Source organism: Numida meleagris, chromosome 2 (genome assembly GCF_002078875.1).
Source record: "Numida meleagris isolate 19003 breed g44 Domestic line chromosome 2, NumMel1.0, whole genome shotgun sequence".
NCBI classification, from domain to species: Eukaryota; Metazoa; Chordata; class Aves; order Galliformes; family Numididae; genus Numida; species Numida meleagris.
This window is the reverse complement of record NC_034410.1, coordinates 47,767,398-47,792,218: the sequence shown is the minus strand read 5'-3', so window position 1 is coordinate 47,792,218 and position 24,821 is coordinate 47,767,398. Positions and strand designations below refer to the sequence as shown.

Genomic DNA, 24,821 nt, shown 5'->3' with positions numbered 1-24,821 from the left:
TTGAAATTAGAGAGTGATTCCCTGTAGTGTGTCACCACCATCGATGCCAGGAAGAACCGGAGGTTGCTCCCAATCATGAGCACTTCCCCCGTTCTGTGATGAGAGGTAGGTGGGGAGCTGAGCCCTCAGCAGGCTGCTCTGCCCAGCACCTGGCAGCCTGTGGATGGGGGAGGCCCGCAGTGCCATCAGCAGGTGCATCGAACGATGAAGGACAGGGCAAAAACCTCACCTCAGCACTGCGGCAACCACAGCAAAAGGTGTGGACCCAGCAAACTCACCCCACGGAGCACTCAAAATATTTTCATCGCACAGATGCAGTTTCAGAGGTAAGTTCGGGGCCGATCAGTGTGTTGGGGATGCTGCAGCAAAGCCGTGTGCATTGCTGCGCAACTGCCCTGCCTTAGGTATGAGTTCATTACACGTTCTTGCTAACTGAAGGAGGTATGGCAGGAGTTGAGTGTGAAGCTCACTTGCTGTCCCTTCTTGTCTTCATTTGACAGCTTTTTGCATCTGTAGAGTATTTTCATTAGCTCCCTGCTGTTATCTGTATGGCTGATTGCTATCGGATGCTCTGATGATTTGTATGTTTCTCACACCAGGCAACATTAATATTTAATGAATTTTAGACCATCACAAAGAGAAGGCTCAATGCACACAGTGATATAAGTACTCTCCTGTGGGAGTTGTCACTTAAGAAATTATTGGAGTTGATTTTTTTTTTCCTGTGGCTATTGCTCTAGAAGGACTGTAGCTGCGCTGGAATTAGAAAAGGGAAACACAGCCACTGACTGCAGATAGAGAAGTAAGGAAGAGCCAGTTTGCCAAAAGCTTCAGTACATCTTTCCAGTGGAAAAAACATTCAGACAAGCGAAAATCTCCTCTGGAGTAGTGTGTAATATGTACCTCTACAGGCTCGTTTATCTGTGAAATAAAGGGAATCGTGAATCATTTCCCAGAATAAATATATTGAAGTTTCATGCATTGTACTTATGCACCACTCCCAATTTTATTTCCATGGAATACAAAATCTCCTCTTTTTATAGTTCCTTCCTTTAATGGCATCAAAATTATTGTATATGCCTATGCAGTCCAACCTGTTCAGATTGATGTTGTACGACAGAAAAGAAATAGCCTTTCTTTTTTCATAGGGAGGGATCTTGCTAGCAGTTTCTACACGCTTACAAATATCAGATTTCTGTAGTACTGTGACAGTACGCTGGTTTCCCACCATAAAGGTGAGTGATAAATGGTGTTGGAAGTGAGGTGCGGGCATCCTGCATCTCAGAATGGTGCTGCAAGCTTCCAGCGGTCTGTCTGTTGGGCTTAATTCTAACAGTTCTAACAATTCTAACAAGACAATGCTTCCAATTGTCTTGCGTCTGACTGGGAAGTAAACGTCTTTAAAGAAAAAGCAGTCCTGCGCTGCCTGCACCTGATTTGCCATTACCGTCCGCTTTTTTGAAGCAGCAGCTCGCATTCACCCCCCAGAGAAAGATCGTGCAAACGCGAATGAATCCGAAAGCATCTTTCAGCTTGTCACCAGAGCGGTTTATTTCTGCGAGCGCGCACTATCCCCGGTGAAACAGCACCGTGGAAGGAATACGAGTTGCAAAGCAAAACCGGAAAATCTCCGCGTAGCAGAAGTGTCACACCATCAGGGCAGCTGCGCGTGGAGAAGCTCGGCTTCGGCGCGCGCCCGTAGCTCACGCCGCGCCCGCGCCTAGAACAGCGACCTGCGGACGGAAGCGCAAAGGGGGATCGAAGACCAGAACCTACCGGGGACGGACGGACTCGGCAGCGCAGGTCTGGGCAGGGCGCCGTCAGCCCGCGGCCGGGCGGTGGGACGCCCGGGGCAGCCCCTCGGCTCCGGCTGCCGGAGTTTTGCCGCGGCTGCGGCGAGAGGAGCGGCCCCGGCAGCGCCGGGGGGGGGAAGGAGCGAGGGGAGGAGGGGAGCTTTGCGGTCCCGGCCTGGCGGCAGCCGGGGACGAGAGCCCCGCAGCCGGTCCCCCGCCTGCTCCGCTCGTCCCTCCTTCTCCTCTTCTCCGCTCACTGTCTCCAAGCACGAATGGCACGGCCACTAGCTGTCGGGCCCGCCGGGGGCAGCGGGCTCTCCCTGTCCCGGTACCTGGGTTTGCGCGAGCAGCGGACCCCTCCGAGGAGCCCAGCTTCCTCTCCTCCCGGCCCTCTTTTACCTTTCCTCCTCCTTCTCCTCTGCTGCTCGTCGCGCTCCCGTTCCCCCGCCCCGCCCGCAGCCCCCGACGCCGCTTTGGCCCGGGCGGTGCTGGCGGGGCCGGGAGGGAGTGGCCGGGCACCTCCCGGCGGGGAAGCGGGGTCCGGGCTGGCAGCGCGGCCGCCTGTGTGCGCCGGGGGGAGGCGGCGTGGGGCCGGGGGGTGCTGGAGGAGGGACTATGGGAGAGAGGAAGGTATAAGAAGGGATGCGGGCAAGGGAGGGGGGTGATGGAAAGAGGGGGTGCGGGGCCGAGGGGCTGGCGCTGACAGCTGCTTTCCCCGCACCCGCAGTCCCCTCCCCGGGGTGGGACTCCCCGGCGGGCCGGCATCTCCCTTCCTCCCCCCGATTCCCCCCCGTAGCCCGGGGCCGGGGGTCGGTGCGGGCTCCGGCGTCCCGCAGGCAGCGGCACCAGCGGCGCGCGGCCCGGGACCATGCCCCGGCCCGGCGGGGGCCCGGCGGGGCCACCCGGCCTCGTCCCGGCCGCTGCCGTCCTCCTGGGCGCCCTCTGCCTCCCCGGGGCGCCGGCCTCCTCCCTGCTCACAGGTAAGGGCCGGGGCTGCGGGAGCGAGGGCGGGTTCGGGGCAGGTGAATGGAGGAGATGGGCTTCCCCCCCTTCCATTTTCTTCTTTTTTCCCCTCGAGGATTATATTTTAATGCTCTCTGGGGGACGCAAGGAAACGCGAATCAATTTCTAGCACGAATGGGAAGCGATTCCAACATGACACAATGCCGGCTAATAGGGCCATAAAGGGATTCCTAATTCGATTCCGTCTGACAGTCAGCCCGCTCGCTTCCACTCCGTCGCCAATTGGCTGTCAGGCGCCAGGAGGATGCTCGGTTTAACGCTTGTGCCGGGCTCCTGGTCCAACACCCAGCGTGCGGTGGACAGCTTTGCACTGATTTCAGCGAGCTCTGGATCTGTCATTACAGAAGCGTCCCGCATTGCGTGGAGTACTCATTATTCTCCACACATCGTCCGATAAAAAGCATCCTTCTTGGCTATAACTGGGACACAAAGCAAGTTGGGTCTGTGCTGCCAATAAAGGGACAGTCACTTCTCTGCTCCCTTTGGCATACTCAGCTGCTCGAAATGGACACATTGGGGCGAAACTTAAAGCTGAAGGCTAGGAACAGAGCAGGGGTTAAGGGAGACTCACAAGTCATCACCCAAAACCAGCTGGGAGAATTAAAATACGTCAATGTTTTTTAATTTTTATCTCTCTTTCAGGATCAATTGCAAAATGTGAAAATGAAGGGGAAGTTCTACAGATACCATTTATCACAGACAACCCTTGTATAATGTGTGTTTGCCTGGTAAGTTTGGATTTCAGATAATAAGAACATTCAGGCCTGTGCTAAAAGTAACAGAACAAAGAGGGGAATATTTTACGTAATCAAACCTCGGGTACCTTTGTTGCCTTTACGTAACATGGGGTTATCTCGGCACTGAGCTAATGGAAAGTAACCCAATCCTTGATCTGGCAGTGGTTTGACTTCAAAACTTTCAGGCACAAAGTTAGACGTGACTTTAACATGACATTGCAAAACTGCATGTGGGGTGTGAATTCGGAGTTGCTTTCAGAAATCAGAGGTGTGCATGGAGCCCTTTGGGTGTAGCTCAGCAAAGGGGTGACAGGCAGGGGTAGGAAATGCTGCTGCTTTGAGCTTCCATGTGGTTGGCTTCCCCTGGCACAAGGGCATGAGGTGGAGGCTCCAAGGTGCTGTACGTGCTGGGATCAGAAGACAGCAAAAGCACAAGGGATGCTTGTATTGGTGCTTTGCTCCAGGATGGCACTGCCTGCTCTGGTGGGAATGCAGCAGTTAACAACATCATGCACCAATACACGTTTTGGGGAGAAAGAGTCCCTTTCCTTATAACTTTACTTCAGAGTTGAGCATTTTGGGAGCAATTCAGCTGGACACGCCAAGGCTTAGGAGTTATTGAAAAATAGTTATTCTAAATAAAACTTCACACAACATACTTAAGAGAAAGCCATAAACCTTAATGTGCTGTTGCATGCAAAGGGAAGCATAGACCAGCAAGTGCTATGCTTTATGTTTTGGAAGTTACTGAGTAGCGGAATGCACAGAATGTTTTCTACTTTAGGGACGAAATCTCAAGGCCTCCCCACTTCTATTACTGCTATAAATCTGATTAGCATTAGCCTGCACTATTACAACCCTATAAAAGACTTAAAGAATTGTTTCAGGCTGAGTTTTAGAAGGCAATTTTGGCAACTGTAGGAACCTGATCTTAAGCCCATTGAGTTTGATGTATGTCACATTGACTTCAGTAGATTTAAAGTGAGGCCCAACGATAACTTTTTAGCTAATAGTGATAAAGAATAAGTTATTGATTCTTCTGAACAGAGTGGTGTGGGGAAAGGAGGAGCATGGGATGTGGTGAGTAATGAAATCAAAGGGAAAACAAAAAAGACACGAAGCTGTGTTTTATCATGGATCACCTTCCCAAATATGTCTGCCACCACTCCTGCTAATGGAAGCTGGTGTTAACCAGTGAGGAAGCAATTTATCTGTGAAGGAGCAGAAGTTCAGTCTTGGACATCAGGGCAATAATGCAGGGTAAAATACTTATATTTATAGATCTCTCTAGACCTTGGCTTATTAAATCAATGAGCACCCTTTTAGTGCATGAACATGAAGGAGTGCAAAAAACATTGGATGTAAGAAGTCTAAATCTTTGCAGTTACTAGGGCATACTTTATTGAAATAGCAAATGAGGGCACTTGGTCCCCTTCAGTGCAAGGAGAATACCATATTCTCTTAAGAATATGGATGTCTAGCAAGTTACTGCATTGGATATACTGTTTTATTTCTGCCAAAGAGTGAATGTGATCTCTCTTTCTTGAGTGGGAAGCCAGGAGGCCTGGTAGAGAAGAAGGAAACTGGTGTGGAGGTACTGACTTTGATGCTGTACAGCATCCCAATCCCAATAAGTGACTTATTGGACAGGAGGTTGTGGAAATCTTTGTTCAGGCCTTATAACAAGGGAGAAGATCTACTTTAGGAGGTTTGGGGAGATCAGAAATAAAAGATGTAATATGGTGATTTGTGACCAGAAGGGAAAAGAGATCCAGGTTTCCTTCCACCCAGCTAGAAATATCAGCTGTTTAATGGTGATTCAGTGAGGAACTTTCTCTGGAAGACTGATCATCCTCTACAAGGGTAAACCTGATCTATGTCTGTATTGTAAGAAGAGAGCAACTAAAAAGAGAACTTAATCAGCTGTTCCAGGAAGGAAACAATTGCTGTCCAGAGAAGACAGACTATCTGACAAAGGGCAGTTGTCTTAAGACCAACAAGAAAGCAGGTAACTGAACTATTGGATCGAATGATGACAGGTTTCCCCTATCAGCGATGCATTTCCATAGCTGCAAGCTGTCATAGAGAACTGCACAAGTTATGGAAATCTGAATGGCTCGGAGAAGAATTGGAGTATCTAAATAAAGTCTTTCCACGTCTTTCTCATCTCATGAGAGAAGACTGAACTGAAAGGCTGGAACCAAATCACCGAGTGTTTTACAGAACTGACTCTGCAGGTTGTGTCCTGCAGAGCACAGGGTTGCATCCTCGCAAGGCAGAAGAAGGGAGGCAGCATGAGCAAGGCAGTCCCCATCTCACAGTCTCTCTTAACAGGCTGAACAGGCTGGAGGGCAAAGGAAGACATAGTACTCTGAGAGCAAATGTGGTAGAACCTAGAAACTGGTAAGTCATGAATAAATTGCCATAATGTAACAGAGGTTGCAAAGATCAATTACAAATGTAGTTCCTCATACAAGACTGAGAAGCCTTGCTAGAAAGTCCAAAACCCAAAAGTTGTTTATTCTCACTGACTGGAGAAGAGAGGGTGGGCTGGTTTTTGTGACAGGAGCATGAACAAGGTAAATAGAGTAGATGCTGGCTTCTACGGGTGCTGCTTCAGTAAAGCTTTTAGGTCTCATTTGAGAGTTATTGGCAACACAAAACCCTGAACACTGAGGATCTTCCAGAGGCAGCCAAATGCAGCTACCAAGTGAAATGAGTTCATTCATAAGCATCTGCTGTAGCATGTGGAAAGAGAAGTTGTAGTGATAAGGGAATTCAGAGTGGGGGACGTGCTGGAGGTTTCATATGCTGCACATAGTAAATCATTCACTTCTAAAGTTCAGGTAGTGCTTTTCTAATAAAAAGGCTCTGTGTCCACCATGAGATGACACTATTGTGGACTTCTTCACTTGTTGTACTGAAATGTAGTGGAGTGCACAGAACCATTCTGGTGCTAGCCCCTAGTTAAGGAAACAGAGGTCAGACTAGGAGTGTGTGTGAATGTACACTGCAGCTCTGTATGCAAGAAATATCAGCAGAACAAGGCACTGCAGATGATGTTGGATTTCGCTTTTGTGATGCTTTCAAATGATAATAAGATTGGAAGTATGCTTTAGTTATGAATATGCAATTCAGCACAGAAGCAGTCAGATGAAAGTCTGTGGCTAGTGATACAGAGGAAATCAAGACAAGAGGATCCTCTGATCCTTCTGTTGTTAAACTGCTGTGAAGTTACAAGCCCTAGAAATATTTTCTGGTAGGAAAGATGAGAACTAATAAAATCCCTGTGAGCTTTACACTTTACTTATGGCTAATAAAATTCTTTTAACTTTTGCCTATTGGATGTGATTACTCATTATGGTAAGTTCTGACAAGATCAAAATCTAGAGGTCCCTAAGTTATAATTTATAAGTCTTTGCTTTATTATCATAATAATGCCCATTAAAAATGGTCATTTTAAACATCTGTAAGGCAATAGTTTCAAAGTGAGCTTTTACAATTACACTTCAGCACTGTTGTATTGCTGTCCAGCTAACCATCTCAAAACACTTAATAAACATGAATGAATTTGATCTCCAAAGAAATGATCATTAATTACAGCTGACTGCAAAGAGTGAGGTATTTTTTTCTTTCTTTTTTTTTTTTTTCCAGAGAAGAACATCAAAGTCAAAGAGAGATAGTAGTTTATCCACAAGCAATTTCTTGTAGGACTGTGATGAAAGCTTAGGTCTCCTAACTCTTCATCTAATGGTTTGACTACAAAACCATCCACTTTCACTTCACTTGCACTTTACAAGAGAGTGTGGGCAGATTCGAGGTAAAAATATATAACATTGATAGTATTCATAATGGAATTATATTGATTCAGTTTGAGAAACTGATTCTTTATTCCAATGCTTTGAGACTGCTTGGGGTTATATCTAGGCTAGCTAATGCAAAAATTCTCCTCTATAATATTCTCACAAATCTGTGGAAACATGTGTCTATTTCAATCCAGAGGAAGGTTTTATACACTTTTTAAGTTTTGGAGGGACCCAAACATGTCACATCTTCAGATGCAGACCTAAGTATTTCAGATGGGAATGCATTTTTTCTGAGGGCTGCTGAGGCTTGAGTGAATTAGTCGTATATAGAAACAGAACTTCATAAATGTGAAAATTTACCACACTTTGGTAAGTTCTGGTCTTTTTGCAGGGCAGATATGTTCTGAGGATTTTGAAATGTCAGGAGGAAAATGCTGTTAATGGAGAATTGGGGGAACATTTGATTACATTTCTTTTATATGGGTGTGAGCATATAAAATAGGCATGGAATATTTTAAGTTCAACTTTGGTACAGTACAGTAAATGACCAAGTGCAATAGAGTTTTTGTTGGTACAGCTTTTTGGCTGGAAGATATCTAAAACTCAAAATAGAAATAGTCTCACACCTGATATTATAGCATTTGCTTTCAAGAAATATATATGTGTGGAAAAGACATAAAAATGCTATAGTCCGACAGAAATGGGTGAAATGAGAACCTGTGTATAATTTTAGGATGAAAACGTAAAAACCTCCCAGAATCAGCTTAGCCTGAATTAAACTTTGAGTGCTGACTATTGTGAAGGTGAGATGAGCTCAGGGGTGACAGTGCTGATGGGTGGTGGTGAGGGGAGCCGTGCCATTTCGGGCTCATATATCATCATCTACGTGAACTCTGAGCATCTTGCCAAAAGCAAGCAGGGATCCAAGAATAACCTATTCATTGGCCAGTGGTGGATGTACGTAATTTTAACATGTGGATCAAAAATGCCAGTTGAAAGAGATAGGTGGGAAGCCAGGAAGTGCAAGGAAATCGATAAGTGCACCTTAGCTAGTGAAATCCTGTACATCACAAGAGGATATCTCCATTTGGCAGGAAATCACTCTTATTTTGTCAGGAAGGGTTGTATTTTATTTTCCTAAATACTTTAGAACAAAGTGAGTTGTGTCAAGTAACAGCTGATAAAAGCCAGTGGTGATCTTGACAAGCCACGTCTAAAACAATGCCATTCCCCCTACTTTTCCCTTCTTCCCTTCCCTCATGCCTGTGCCTCAAATTTGCCAAGTGCACCTGAGGAGTGGTAATCATATGTCTCAACCTTTTATCGCCTAAATCCAGAACAGAAGGAAATAAATGCGAGCCAGAAAGTGTAACCAAGTGTTGGAAACCTGAGAAAAGTTTGGAGACAGGAGCCCAAGAAACTAGAAATCAGAGTTTTGCTTGGCATAAGTTTTATTCAGCTAGAAACATCATTCTGTAGTTTAAATTTCCGCTTTTAAATCCAAATGTGCAATGTAGAATTTGACCTTTGTGCATTAAAAATTATGTTAAATTTTTCACTATACTAGGTAGAACACTATATAGTTCTATAGCTTGAAACAACTGAGTTTAGAAACCAAGTGCAACAAACCAAAAAATGGAAGAAAGAACCTCTGTCCCAGTTCTCCTTGTTCCCAGTAAGATTCAACTCCATGTTGTAGGCTGAAGCAAGAAAACTGCTAGATTTGCTGAGATTCTTTACCTGTAACATAGCTGATTTCTGTGGCACAATATGCAATTCAAAAGTGCATAGCTAGCCTGAGAACAAGTGTTTGACACATGTTCGGTGAAGATGGCAGTGTTTTCTTACATCAGGATTCAATTGTTGTTGCGTCAAGGTATAATGCAGCCCAGATGACTTTTAGTGGAGAAATGCATATTAAAAAAAAAAATCATCAAACAATTCTTTCATACCTACTTTATTTAATATAATTTCAATAGTTTACATACATCAACTGTAGAATCTACCAAGATTGCATCTTCTTTCAATTTAAGTACTCTTGGTCTCTAATACTGCATAATATAATCAGCTTTCTTTTCACCCACAAAAATAACAAACAAAAAGACAAAAAAGCCTAAGATACGGTAGTGTGCTGGTAGTTTTCAACCCCATATTACTGCAAAACAGAACACTGTTTTGATCAATGTTTGAAGGATTCCTGGAACACAAACATGCCCCAACATGATGAAAGCTTTATTAGTTTTTATCCAATTTTCAAAAAAGATACAGATGTATATGACATCTTTTAAATGAGGAGGAAAAAAAAAACAGTGCCAAAAACAAACCTAGAAAACAAAAAACAGTTAAAACTCCATGTTTGGTGCAACTGGGAGTCCAGTTTTTTTTTTTTTTTTTCTCCTTTCTTAGGGAGACCAAGGAACAGCATGTGTAGATGAAGATAGTTTTGCAAAGTGCAAAGTGAATTGAATCAAGAGCCAAAGCAGGTTAATTATCTGTTTTACAGGTGATTGCTTTGATAGGTTCTCCTAAAAATAATTCAGGTACACTCCATTCTTAACTAATGCAATAATGTGCATAAGGTGAGACTTTGATCTGAGAATGAAACATAAGCAGCTGATGGGCAAAGATGGTGACTCTGACTTGTTCCTCTAGGTTTACAACAGCAGTGTTGAGTCAGTGTTCAAGTCAGCCTAGTCCCATATACAGATATGGCCACCCTGGCCAAGTAGCACCATGTGTAACATCTCCAGGTAATTTTCACTTCTGAGGAATGAATGTGGGTTGAATAGCAGTATGTTGGGTCTATGCCATCTGTGGCTCTTTTGAAGTCCACTTGCTGCACATCACTTCACATCCCAGAGCAGTCCCACAGCCTGCAGGCTAGATTCCTTTCAGATCAAAAAGTGCTGTGCTGCCATCAGTCCCACTTTGAGCTAGGATTCCAGCCCAATGTTCCTATGCTGGCATTTCTGATTTCTGTGAAACTCAGTTGGAAGAAGGGCTCCAGCTGCTGATGGGTGTCCAGCCAGAGGAGCAGCCTGGAGCTACTGCGAAGAAAAACCTCTCAAAACCCCTCCACATTGTGGGTGAGATTTATACGTCCCTAAATAGGTATTTGTGCCCTCAGCTCATTATGCTTTATCGTGACATTTATTTTGGAGACGCAGTGTACAGTCATATGTGATAGCTTGTGATTAAGCCTTTCTGGAAATCTTCAGGCTTGAAGAAGCTATTTCATGGTGTTCGCAGACCACATGGGCTAGTGAGGAAATCACTACTTGCACATTTCTAACACAGAGTCAGCTGTATTGAGCAAGCAGACATATGCACACAGTGCTGAACCGATTATAGGTCTTGGCAAAACCCCCCTGGAAGAGTGCTGGTGATATGTCGCTGCAATAATGATGATGATCCGATACATCAAGTATGGAAATGAGATTCTCGTTGGTGTAATTAATGGATCAGAGAGCTCAAATACAAAAGAACATATTTAAATTGTATAAATAACATGGAGAAAAGCATGAAGGGCACAAAAATGCCATAAACTAAATGGAAAAATGTAATATAAATTGCAAATGTCTTTGGAATGTATCTACAATAAGTGCAAAATGGATCAGTTTAAGTTAAGGCACTTTTTTATTGCCAATAAGAAAAACATTATTAAAGAGCTGGTCCAATATCAAAATGGCATTTTAAAAGCATACAGTTACCTGTATATAGTTTTATTAGCTTTCAAGTTTCTTCCATTGAGTTGTTAACAGTCTTCTTAAGAATTATGGTCCTGTAAGTGAATGGTTCACAGTGTCAGTATTTCTGGTGTTCTGCTTTGTGCTGCTATATAAAAATAGATATTTTTTCCCCACAAAATATCTAGTTTTATATCCCCATCATGTTTTAATAGGAATTTCTGAGAGAAGAAAAATATTAACCAACAACCAAAAAATCAAATGAAAATGCAACCTTTATTATATTGAGCTTATGGTCAAATAAAAGGCCATTATGGAAAAAAAAAAAACAACCCAACAATATTGTATAAAACCTTTTACCTGTAAAACTACTATTAAAATGACTATCATGCTGGTACTTGCTCATATTGTACCTAGTAACTGCTGTAATTACTTCCTCTGAGGCCTCTTGTCCTCTTCATCACATGCATTAAGCTGCAGCTAAAAAATCTCTAGTCTGACCACTTGTCAGATTTAGCTTTGTGCACCATTTTGCATCCATCTGAATCAAGTGCTGAGCTCTCTGTCTAAGCGCAACATGAACCTCACCCCTTCTTGCCCTTCTGTCATCCTCAGGAGTCGACCTTGCATACTTTCTGAGATCTGTATTTTTCTTTTTTTGTCTGTTCCTCCTATTTGACTTCTTTTCCAGTTTTTGCTTTTTTTTTCTTTCTCCTTTTTTTCCTTCAATTTGCCCCCATGTCTGGAATCCTCTTAACTTCAGATAGTGATCCAAAATGGGCTGTTAAACTAGGACTGCGTACTGCTACCTCAGTGAAAAGATAACATGACTTCATGTGCTGTCTGTGACTTGTATCCTCTTTAAATGTTCCTAGGTTCATTTCCACATCTGTACTACACAACAATCTCCTGCCTACAGTTTTCATTTTCTGTGTTGTTTGTTGTAGTTTTCAGGGAGGGAGGGAGGCATATATTTGTGCTATTAAGTGCTACAGAAGAAGGCAGTAAATAGCATTAGAGCTGGAAGTCTGTTAGTTCTTGTGAGCATGAAGGATGGATATATGATAAAACAGCATTTAAAAAATGGTTGAAAAAGATCTGGCATTTTCACTGACCAACTGAGGTCCCAGTTTTTGGAGTACCCATTTTAAATAAACATATTCTTAAAGCTTCAATGTTAAAGACTGAATCAGATTAACTCTGCCTTAGAGCTGCATGTGCATACCTTCTCTCTTGTATCTGAGATATTATGCGGGGCGTGGAAGCAGCAGCTCTGCACTCCTCCTTGCCCAGGAGGATGCAAACTGATGTGTCCTAGAGTTCTGTTCTGGAAGAAGAGATTTCTGACAACTCATTGGTTAAAAGCTTTGTTCTCGTTAATAATTCCTAGCATCTTTACATTCAATTATATTCATAGAATCATAAAATCATTAAGGTTGGAAAAGACCACTAAGGTGATCTAGTCCAACTATCAACCCATCTCCACCGTGCCCACTAAAGCATGTCCCTCAGTGCCACATCTACATGTTTGCTGAACACCTCCATGGACAGGGACTCCTCCACTTCCCTGGGCAGCCTGTTCTAATGCCTTACAACTCTATCTCAGAAGAAAATTTTTCCTAATATCCAAGTAGCTCCAAAGGTAATTGGGTCTGTCTCGGAGTTTGGAACCACCCAGATTTATTCTGGTGTCCACTTGGAGTCATACATTTGCATCTGATTTTCTGGTTTATCTTATCAGTTCTCAGTGGCTGAAAAATAACTGAGGCTGAATGTCCTGAAATTGTCTCCTCCTTTTCTGTCTGAGTGGCTTTATGGAACTGAAACATCTTTTGCAAGAGAGCTGACAAAGCAGGCTCTAAGGCTTTGTTAAGATTTGATGGTGCCATTTAGTAAAGCACCTCCATGTTGTGCTGCTCAGGAATCATTGGGGCAGGAAGGAACTGTGTTGTGTGGCTGAATAAAATTATGTTGACAGGCAGAATGCAAAGTGTGCAAGCTTTTAGTCTGTAAATAAGGGGTGGTGGATGAGTGGTTTGTAAAAGCAGAGGGTAAAAAAAGGCTGCACAATTGAAATTATGCATTAAAATGTTTTCAGTATGGCAGTGCAAGAAACCTTTCTAACAGAAGCGTGCTTTGGGCCTTGTTTCTCTATGACCTAAACCCATTAAGCATTTCTGGAGAAACTTGCTGATGTGGACATATACGAAGTAGCATCGTGCACTGATACTGAACCAGAGCTTGTTTGACATGAAAACATTGAAGAAACAAAAGAAGCACACAATTTGTATAGCTTCTGGGAAGATATCTGTATATGTCCAGTTTAACTTGGCAAAGCTTCCTAATCCTCAAGCAAAATCTCAAAAATCAATCTGTAGTGGAAATTTTTAAAAAAATCTGGAATTCTAGGCCACAGTACTGAAAAATTAGAGTGGTTTTATGTACATATTGTTACAAGAGGGGTGTGGTTTTGGTGCCTAAATCTGTATATAATCATTTTAGTATAGAATTTATGTATTTGATATTATCAGGTTTCCTGGCATAATTAAACCAGTCCACATATGGAAATGTACAAAGGTGGGAGCCAAAAAGGGAAAAATAAAGCAAATCAGCTACAACAAAAAGGAGGTTCACTGGAAGGCATCCAGCTGGAGAAATGAGTAGGTAGCTCCAGCCTGTTTGCTGGGCATTGCCTCTTCCATGCAAGGCAGCACGTACGATACTGTTCCCATTAAAGAATTTAGGTTAACCCACTGGATACTGCTTATACTGGGCTGTTGTCTCAAGCAGTCTCTAACTGTCTTATCTCCTCCATTGAGACGACAACTCAGAACGGGATTTCTTACAGTTATCTTGCTGAGCAGAGACATGATGGGAGGTACTGAGTGCAAGGCTGTACCCTGAACCCCTCTCTGTTTTGGGGCAGAGTACCTCATTCTTTGCCATTCAGGGTTCACTGCTCTGACCTGCAGTCACTAATGGGTGACTGGAGCATCTCCTCTTGTATCATACAACTTAGTAATTTGAGACTGTGGAAGACAGCTTGTTGTAAAGTGCATCAAGAGCGATTGATGGAGAGATTATCGTCAAGAAATTTCTTGATCTTCTCCAGGCTAGAGAAGTGTGGACTCGATGGAAGAAATGCTGCTTCTCTTCCAACCCAATCTAGGCTATAACTTGTGATGAGGGCCTTCTCTTATTGTAGAATAAGGTACAGTTATTAAAATCTTAAATTTCTAAGACCTCAGGAGGATGCTTTTCAGTTTTCTTCAGTTCAGCTTCAGGTTCTCATTTTTACATGGCACTTAAGTCTCTCATCATAAAGAGCTCTGCTTATGCTGAAGGTGTGAAATCTTTGGGTTTTGGGCCATCTTTTCCCCCCTCTTGTGATTTTCCTCCTGGCTGCCAGGGTAGTAGTGCTGCTGCCTGAGTTCTTGCTCTTCAAAGGGAACAGTGCTGCCCCACACAATGAAGTCATCTGTGGCTGTGTTTCTTAGCACTCCAGACTTCCAGCCAGTCGTAATCCCTTTCCTGACATTTGAGTCTCATTAATTGGGTTAACAAGATGCTATCTGCACTCCATACTTATGTAAATATAATCTGCTAGCAAAGATCTTAATGGCACCTGATATATCACACTGCCTTTATTACATCTATCAAGAGGTACCACTGCAGGAATCACTTCCAAAACAGGTTGTGTTCTTGATCCCATGGGGCTCCTTATAAGCCATAAGAAATACTGGTGGTCAAGGCCAACTGTTCAGATGTCTTTAAAGTGTCCCACAGGTGACTGAAAATCACTTTGTCAAGATGACAAATGGCTTGCACGTACCCCATTCACCTCATAGCTTCACTCTAATGTCAGCTCCATTTACTTGTCAGAAATGTGTTTTTTTTTCTTCTTTTTTCTTTTTTTTTTAACTTCCAGCAGTGCAAGAAGGAAGGCGTGAAGGAGACACAGGCTGAGAAAAATCTGCATCTATTGCTCTATTCAATGTATTATTATAGTCAAGATTCACCAGCTTTGGACATTCCCAGATCTGTTTGTATATACATGTGCAAAAGAGAAAGAAGAGAATTTGCTTTTCAGAAGTGAGAACTGTCCCTGCAAGGCAAAAATTATGCAAGAATTTGTTTTAACCACTGGATTTTTCAAGCAGAAAGTAGTTGTGCAATATTAGTTTCTTAGTTTGGACAGCAAACTTCTTTCCAGAGCCGTATTTAAAAATAGCTGTTTAATTAACTGGGTCTACCCAGTACATAAGGGCATTGTGCATGTGTCTGTGCTGAGGAGCACAGCTCAAACCTCTGAACTCATGTGGGTGGTTTAATTGATGGCAATGGTATTGTCATGTGGCTGAGCAAGCAGGGCTGTAAGGGAAGGCTGCTACATCTCACCCAAAAGCAGCAACGGCCAGGCCGCAAAATATGGTCAAAGTCAGCAAAAGGACTGCGAAAGTGACTTTGACAGCTTTGACTTTTTGTTTTCTCTCAATGACTTCCATCTCACTTTTGCTTAGTTCACAAGTCAAAATGTACTTTTTTCTCCTAGTAACTGCAGCATTGTCTGAAGCTTTGAAAGCCAAAATCCAAAGACAATTTGGACACAAAGAAGGGAAGCTTATTCCACTGTCTTCCTTACAGCAGTAAACCTTTGTGTCCATCAGAAATCTGAGTGGATCTAAAGCAGAAATTCACAGAAAAGAGATGTGTCACATCTCTGAAAACATCATTGTGCCATATCTTTCTCTAACTCAGTTTTTCCATGGCCTCAGCCCTCTCTCACTAGCACCAACTGGGTGAAGATATTCCCAAATGCTGATAGTGCACAGCAGTTGTAGTAGTAAGGAATGAGGTCCATGATCTGAAGGCAGCAGAAAAAGACCCTGGAAGCTCTCACCCACTTTGGACAAGTCTTGGCCAAAATGCTCTTTCTTTCTGAATAACCTCTATTTCTTTCTTTCTTTTTTTTTTTTCCGAATACCAGCACTGTGTAGCTCAGGCAAGATCACATGAGAAAACAAATGCAGGGTCAGTGCTCAGCTTTCTTAGAAGTTCATTAAAACAACAGTGTCCTAAGGCTTTTTGCCTACATAATTTTATAATAGAGAACAGACTCTTGTTGCTTTCTTTTGGGCTACTATTCTTATTTGGTTGCTGTTCCTCAAGCATTTTGGTCCTATTTCAAAACTTGCTTCAATTAAATGAAGAGGGTTTTTTTGGTGCTTTCCAGTTTGAAAGTGAAGTTTCTTGGAGTCCTCTGATTATGAAGCTGGGATTGACAGGGATTTTCCTGACAAAATTACATTAACAAATAAATTGTAGGTTGAATATTTGGAAGAAAACAAAAAATCGTTCCCTTCCCTCCCCTCCCCATCCAAGATCTCCTGTTGCTGCTTCTGGCATGCATCACATCTTTGAGGATACTGTATCATGAGAAAACTGTCATTTGGTGATGTATTAGGGTAATATATCATGAGAGCATCGTTTCTTTAGAGGATATGGGCAGTAAAAGACATGATTCTGGCCAGACAGAGCAGCAGGGGATCTTGCTTTTTTTTCTTCCCTTTTCTTTAATCTAGCTCCGTTTTTGTGTTGTACAGAAGTGAATTTCTTCATGGGATATGACTTGTTGCAAAGTTAGGAGGCCCATTGGGCTTTTTAAACTCTTTAAGAAGTACGTTGCCTCAAGGGCTGCTTTGTTCAACATTTTTAGAACAGGCTCAAACCCAAGACCGGTATATTTGCCACTATCTAAATCTCCCGTGTAAAGGCTGAGTAAGCAGACTTCAGACACAGAAGGCAATAAAGATACAATGACAACTAACTATTGTTTGGACAACACACATTTGTAGATTTAGCCCATCAAAACATGATGAAATGATTTTTACAAAATATCAGTCCACGCACCTCTTAAAAATAATTTTCAAATTAAGTTTTAATTTACATCAGTAGAAAAGAAACAGCCATCAGTCTGTATTCAGCTTGCAATAGATGCAGTGAACTCATCCAAAAATAGGAGTTTTGATCTGATGGACTCAGATTTTGATGTGTTGTTTTTTTTTTTTTTTTCCTTCCAGTTTTCGTGGTTTTGCATTTCTCTTATTGGCAATAAGTCTGCTGGAAAATTAGATAGACATGGACTATGGAACCAGGATGGCAATAGTTAAGAAAAATAAGAAGCATGTTGTTAGGAGACTCTTTTGATGAAACTAGGTTAATGTTAATTTTTGAGACGGGGCAGAACAGGACATGGTGGCTTGATCTAAAATTTGTTGAATTCACATGGTTTGACCATCTGTTTTAAACCTTTGGCACATCTTGTTTTTCATTCTTCTCTGGGAGAATAAATGCTTTCTGATTGGCTTCCGTCAGAAGCCAGGCTGGGCTTGGACCGTGCTTTTCAGGATCACTCATTTTGCTCGGATGAGTTGGGCAGTTATCATCTGAAAAGTTTTGTTGGCTGATTGGAGTGACTGGGAATGCCTGGCAAGGGGCAAAGCATGAGCTCAGTGGAACACAACCCTTTCTAGCAGCAGAGGTACAAGTATCCACCAGGAGCTTTAAACTAACAGGTATTGCCTGTAACTACTCTTTTTCTTAGGTGTTTACATCAGCTTTAGCTGGCTTTCATAATTAATGTGAGTTCTTCATGGACAAAGTACAAAAAACATTTTTCTTTTTTGTTGTTGTTGAAAACACAGGGGAAAAAAGGTGTGAATTTTAAATGCATGCATATTGTGAAGTGCAAAGGTATTGTCCTCAACAAGAACCCCAGGGTGTACCCCTCCCCTGAATCCTGACTCCTGGAAAACTATAGGTAGTGTTTTGGACAGCAGTACAAACTGCTGGGAACCTCTAAAGACTGCACCTTGTATTGCTAGAAGATCATCACACACTATTCTCTTGACACATGAAGAGTTTTGCCTTTCGCTGTATAGTTCATGAGCTCTAAGGCTAGGTGCCACTTAAAGATGGAGGTGGAGACAGGGAGATGGAGAGCAAAGAGTTCTGGATCCTGGTCTGGCTTTCCTTCTGACTTCAAGTGCAGTTGTGGTCATTTAATTCAGCTGTGTCAGCTTTGTTGACAAGCACAATGGAGCAGGGATCTGCTCCTACAATGTGCTCAGGCAGTGTTTGATCTTACAGGACCCCGATTCCAGCTGCAGTCTATGCAGTTTCATTAATGCAAGCAAATATAAGGGGAAAACACTTCCTTTTCACCATGTGATAGTGCAGCAAGCCGCTGTCAGGGAATATCAGGATTGAAGTGAGCCACAGAGGTCACTTTCCTCATGCTGGTGAACATCATTAAACACTGAAAAAAAATATATCTGTTCAGTCTTGAAGGGGTTGTGAGTGATGTGTCCTGAATGACTTGCACATACTAATGCGTTTGTCTCAGTGGTGTGGAATACCCATTTGCAGTGAAATTTGGTGTCATCTTTCAGCAGGACTTTTGCTTTAATCCCATTGCCTAGGGAGTCAGTGGTTGGTACCACCACAGAGAGCTGCAGCCCCTTCCCTGCTCAATATGTGTGGTGGGCTGGTGCTTTAAACTAAAGCAGATAAACCAGAGGTTACAGGAATGAGTGAGTGAATCAGAGGCTACCATACACACTGCTAAAAAAAAGAAGACGCACTGACATATTTTGTTCCTGATGAAATACTGTCATTTGCATCTGTCTACTGCAATTTGTGCTGAAGTCACAGTTGTGTTGTACTGCAGGCAGGGCTGGAAGTACTGCAGCACGTGTTTGGTTGCACCCTTGTGAATAGATCCATTAAAATGGAGGACATGCTTAAAATTAATAGGGCTTCTCTCTCTGTATGGTGAAGTGTGTGCCTTTGTGTTTGTGAGTTTCTGTGGTTAAACAAAAGGAATGGTATCATTTTGCAGAAGATGGTTACGGCTTCATGGGGGAATATTTATCCACCCTGAACTTAAGAGAACATCTAGCATGCTAGACCATTTTTGTTTTAGCAAGGAAATTTGTTTTTGCACAGAAAAAAAAGCTAGATAATTGTAAGGAACAAAGGAAACTGAGACGTTCTTCTCACCCCCCCTGACAGTGGTCCAAAATGCCTGGAAACAGCTCTCCCTGGGGAGCTGTGTCTCCTCCCTAAGGCCACACTGCACAGCTCCTGCTCAGGCAGATAAATGATCTCTGCAGACAGCAGTCCCACAGCACTTCGCAGGTCTCGCCTGCTTGATCAGCTTCCCCAGTTGCAGATCAGCCCTGAGATGTGAAATTCCAGGCAAGAGTGCCAAAAGAATGGGGGTAGTATTTTCAGAAAGTGCCTCGGGATTTGTATAGAGCATGAGTTATGCACGTGCCTGAGCCTGTTCTCGAGTTCAAGTTGGCACAATATCGGGACTGTCTGCATGTAATGGGTGCAGAGCCTGTGCTCCCCACCTTTGCTGAGGGACAGAGCCTGTGGCCAGTGTTGGCCCTGCGCCTTGTGTGGGGTGAGCGTGGCTCTGTGGGCACTGTGAGGCTGCCCTGGCCATGTGCGATGCCTGGCAGAGCCAGCAGCTCGAGGCTGTGGCCTGCTCCAACCCTGCTGCAGCCCGCACTGTGCCTCACGGTGCTGAAGTGACTGAAGTGCACAGGCCTCCTTCGTTTTGAATGGCTCTTTCTTCACATCGGAAAGCCCCATCCCAAATTCCCTTGGGGTAGCTTTCACCATTGTTTGAAAATTGTTATTGTTTTGGAGGATTATTCTTCTTGCAGGAGCTTCAGGACACTCTGAACTGCTCCAGGAGGCGTACCACCAGTGAGAGTTACTGACGACCATACTAGTGGTACTGTGATGAGTAATGGTCAAAAGTGAACAGTCTCAGGATTAGCCATTAATGGTAACTTACTTCTACCAAATCTGTCCCTCTTGCTTTTACAACAAGCTCTCTATCGCTTTCTTTGCTTAAATGAAAATTTAAGCAGCATTTTTCCTATTCAGTATGAATACTCGACATCCTCAGGATATCAGAAACACAGTGCTAGTTTTCTAAAAGCATTTACAAAAAAAAGGAAAAAAAAACAAAAAAAAAAAGAGAGAGATGAAAACCCAGAATTTCACAGTGGAAATCTAGACCCCTGAGAATCCACATCTGCGAGGCCTTCCGCAGTCGGCTGACAGCCAAGGCCGGGGCTTGCAGTACTGCTGACGGGTGCAGCCCTGAAGAAATGAAACGGACTCCCAGTTTTTATCTCTTCCAAGCCACATCCAGGTTGAAAAGAGCCATCCTCCTGGTGGCTGCTGTGAGCCGGCTGGAGCCCAGTGGGGAACCCTGTAGAAAGTTGGCTGCAGCTTCCAAGCTGTGGTTTGGCACACATCCTCTCTAAGATCTTTGCCAAATATTCAGATTTAGTTTTAGGGTTTTTTGTTGTTGTTGTTGTTGTTTTTTTTTTTTTAACTTTTCATGTTGGCATCTTATTTAACTGTCCTTTAATGCCTTCAGTTTGATATATTTTGTCACTAGACAGGGCTATTTTGTGCAGAGGTCTTTGATGGAGGTAAAAATACAAGGTGTATTTGGAAGTTGAACAAATTACGTTGAGAGAAGATCGCAGTAAAGGTAACATGAAGCAGCAACACCAGTATTAGCCCTGGTTAATATACCTTTCCTGTATGGGAATTCAACATCACCTTTGCAAGGCAGGTTCAAGAAGATACCTTTGGTTCCCACTGGCAGAGTGTGGGAGAGGGGAGAAATGCGGGCACTTGACAAAACATCCTGATCTTCCCCCAGATGGATTAAAAAGCAACTTATCCACTGTTGGGCTCTGTTAGCGCAGGAGAGGGGCCCACAGCACTTCCCTACATTCTCCCTTCTAAGGGAGGCTGAGATTCCAGTGCGCGCCCTTTACCGAGTGCTCGTGGGGAGTTGCATCAGCTGTGGCAGCATTGTTCTGGATCAGCCTGACCTCTTTTAGAAAATACGTATTTTTCCAACACCAGTAAAAACCTTAGCTGAGGTCTTGCAATGTTCTCTCCCTTTTTGTGTGTGTGTGTGTGTGTGTGTGTGTGTGTGTGTGTGTGTATGTGTGCCTGAGCACTAAATTAAAAAATAGGAAAAAAAAAAAATCCCAGATGTGAATCTATAAACCATCTGTTTAAAATAACTATTGTGCAGGACTATAATTAAAAGTTAGTTATTTATTATGAATCTTGGGATCGTATTATGGATTTTGACTGACTCCCAGGTTTCTGATTTAGCAAATGGTTTATGTATTTATGAGCCATGCGTCTCTTCTGCACTTCTTGGTGCCAGAGTGCATGTCCTTTAAATAAAAGGAAAAAATCCCCTACCCTCCTATAACTGTTAGCTTCTGAATGTTGCCGTCTAAGAAGTTTTCTCTTAAGAACAGCAAAAATCAAAGTATCTGAGAGCTTTCAACAACTCCGAGGGCGCTGTTGACAGCACAGATGGAGGTTTAGTAATACAAGGCTCCTGCACGCAGCTATTTAGCAACATTTTAAATGTATGGTTAGGACAAGTAGTGAAATGTTACGATTACTGGTGGTAGGAGAGGGATGCATTTGGAAGGCAAAGCTTTGTTGCTGAAGTCCATTTGCTCTTGCACCCCGCTTTGCCCTTGCAAAATGGGAGGGAAGGAGGCAACAAAATTGAAGCAAGCAGATGGACAGGGTGCATTAAGAGCAGTGTTTTGGACGGCAGTGTGAAAAATAGCTGCTGGTGACAATTGCTCTTTGTTTTATCCTTGTACTTTTACACCCTATGGGCCTGGGAGATCTGCAGTGGATAATGCCTGACTGCAATAGACTAAACAATGATTTACCAGCCCTGTTTAATCTGCTGCTGCTGTCCTATCAGCACAGTATTAACCCCTTCCTCCACATCTTCTGGCCCATTTCTCCACATTTTGCTTCCACAGGGAGTTAGGCACCTTAGGGTGGCATCTGACACAGCCAGTTTCTGAGCTCTCTGGGGCTTGCCTGCAACACCAGCTGTGGAGGAGGAACATCAGCTTTGCAAATCTCACTCTGCTTCAGGGCTTGGCTGCCTTTCTCCTGTTGGCAAAGGACTGGCTCTGTTTACCTGGGGCACACAGAGCTGGTCCTGTAGGCAGAAGGCTGCAGCCTCTTCTCCAAAGGACAAAGATAATCTTGCTCTTCTCTTTCTTTTTTTTTTTTTTTTTTAAGTGGTATTAGTGGCACCATGGACAATTAAGTTGCTTTACTTGGAGTAGCTACTAAACATAAAACAGCCCTTCGTCTGTTTACCAGGTCATGAACTCCAAAATCTTCATCTATACCTAGGTTATGACTCACACTCAGTTTTTCTTTCTCTTTCCAGTTACTTGATCCTCACCTGTATTGAAGGTCATGAGTTTGGGCTTTAGATTCTGGTATTGCTGATGATAAGGGAAGAAGAGTAAGATCCAAATTTAGTTACACTCCCTGGTCAGCTCAGTGGCACCAAATTTGTTATTGGCAGAGATTGTTTCTTATTTAAGTGATCTAGGCCAAAGTTAGGAACGGTATCCAGCAAGTGTTTCCTGTTTAAGTATATGTGTTGGGCTCATCCTTAGAAAGATTTCCTGTAAAGAAACGACCATGTCAGGATACACCTGAGAGCAGAGCAAGGAAGCCCATGCTTGGGAGAAAGAGAGAGAAGCTAGCTGGAAAGTTGGGCTGCAGGAGACAATTGCCTCAGGAGTATGGCCTCAAGCCTGTTGGAGTTCAAGGAGCATTTGGACAACACTTTCAGACATGTGGTTTGAATTTTGGGTGGTTTATTGTGGAGGCAGGATTTGGACTCAATGATCCTTGTGGGTCCCTCCCAGCTCAGCTCAGGGTATTCTGGGAATCAGGGATCAAAAAGTTATACAGATGTCTTTTACTCCTCTCCTTTTCATCCTCAACAGAGATTCCTTCGTCAGAGAGTGTGATGGGTAGCCTGCTGAGCCCCATAACATGGGTTCTGCCTAGCTAGGTTGGCCTAGAGGGATGCCACATGTCACACATCCAGTGAGTCCATGATCTGTCTGAGCTAGGTCAATCATGTTCTCCAAAGGAATATACTGCACAATGGATTTTGCTCTTCCCTCAAACTCACTTTCACCCTGAAGATGAGTATCCTGCAGATAAAGGGAATGGGGCCACTACACTTTTTAAATCTTGCATTGAACAAAATTTTGCTAAAGATAATTGGATCTTATCAGAACCCTTCAAAATACAGGCTGTATGTAGTTGATTCAGTAAAGTTGATTCTGCTGTCTTTTAGCAGGCTGAATTAAAGCAAAGTCACGGGCACTATGTTCACCTAAAGAAAATCAGAATTTCACCCTGTGCTCTCAAAAGAAGTTGCAGCGGCAGTCTTGCTGACGCAGCTGCTTTGTGCCAACCCAGAACTGGAGGACTGTCATAAATTCATCCTAACTAGCCTGTTACATTGCATTTATGTTTGCTCTCCAATGCTGGAGGAATGCAAAGCAACCAGCATGTATTGGTGACGAGCAGTGACCTGCCTCTTCACAGTAGCTCATGTCACTGCAGCTGCATTTCAGCTAAGCAGCAATTTAGAGCCAGATTCTCACTTACTGATTTCACAGTGTCTTGGCTGGAGTTATTCCTCATTTACACTGATAAGATTGAAGAGCCTTTATAGCTCCCATCAGATTAGGCAGTGACTTTGAAGAAAATAAACCTCTTATTTTAGACAAAGGGCTGGAGTGTAATAAAAGCTGTGTGTTATCCTCCACAGGCACCTTGAATGAGGCCACAGGGAGCAAAAGAAAAGGACTGGAAAGCATGGTTTAGTTTTATGATTTACATTTTTCTTGTCCTTTGATTTTTTGGTCTCTAATTAAGTCATAAGATTGGGTGAGGTGGGTGCTTGCATCTAGTAACATCCACCTGTGTCACTTAATGAACTGAGCTACTAATTACAGGCAAAGGTCACTTCAGAGGGCTAATTTCAGTCAGGAATTTCAAGTATCAAAATTTGACTGAAAAAAAAAAACACCCCAAAGTATTTGTTTTCTGTCTTTATTTAAAGGTAGGGTTAGCCAGAGTGGTGGACACCACGGGGTAAAGTCAGGCTATAAATGGAACATTTCTTCTGCTTATTGTCACACAACCTATATTGACATTCCTTAATATGATCAACGTGCTCTTTGGCCTTCACCATTACTGGCTCTTTGCTGTAGAAAGATGACACTATAATGTACAGTAATTCTACCTGCTTGTATTATTTCATTGATTCTAAGTATTCTGGGGAGAAAGAGATAAATCACAGTATCTTCTTTCATAGTATAGCATATAGCAAACCCTTTTGAAGAACTGCTGCATAGTCAGGGAATACTGCTAGCTAAAAATGATTTCAGTGCTGCCAGAGAGTTTAGTTTTCTCTAAATATGCCAGCTCTTCTTCAGATGTCTGTCCTATGTCAGCATGAAAAATGACTCCTAAACTGTGTGGTTCATGGGGCAACACCTCAGGACCTCAAGGATATTTTAACAAGCGCATCATGTAGCTAGCTGTCTGTTTAAGTAAAGTGGATTTCTTTAACAGGGCACATTTTCTGTACTATAATGTGTTGTGGTTATGAATTACTGTTAGAGTTCAAACACTATTCACTCATGCATCTGGACAACTCAGAGGCTATCTTCTACTGCAATCCTTCAAGAACAGAGGGTGTTTTCAATCACAAAAACTTCAGGAGCAAGAGAGCAGATTGCTAAGCTCACGTTTTATTTTCTGAGTTGCAAGAAACTAAACCATAGACGTTGATTATATGCAATATCT

General features: G+C 43.0%; 2 protein-coding genes across 3 annotated transcripts in view; one reads left to right on the top strand and one right to left on the bottom strand.

Annotated features, from left to right (window-relative positions):
* LOC110394431 (POU domain, class 6, transcription factor 2-like) lies at positions 1,533–2,584 on the bottom strand. Of its 2 annotated transcripts, none has more exons than XM_021388279.1 (2): positions 2,126–2,584; positions 1,533–1,733 (listed from the first exon to the last, which is right to left on the bottom strand). In XM_021388279.1, exons 1-2 carry the CDS (start codon positions 2,556–2,558, stop codon positions 1,537–1,539), a joined length of 630 nt encoding a protein of 209 aa, XP_021243954.1. In that variant the 5' UTR covers positions 2,559–2,584; the 3' UTR covers positions 1,533–1,536. The 2 variants fall into 2 exon arrangements, with proteins under 2 accessions (XP_021243954.1, XP_021243956.1); XM_021388281.1 differs by having other exon boundaries at positions 1,648–1,733; positions 2,193–2,584.
* BMPER (BMP binding endothelial regulator) overlaps positions 1,689–24,821 on the top strand; it is a 153,167-nt gene continuing 130,034 nt past the window's right edge. The window contains exons 1-2 of the mRNA XM_021388278.1: positions 1,689–1,803; positions 3,459–3,544. Of these exons, the coding sequence (XP_021243953.1) occupies positions 3,530–3,544 (15 nt within the window). The 5' untranslated portion in view covers positions 1,689–1,803; positions 3,459–3,529. The remainder of the gene's footprint in view (positions 1,804–3,458; positions 3,545–24,821) is intronic.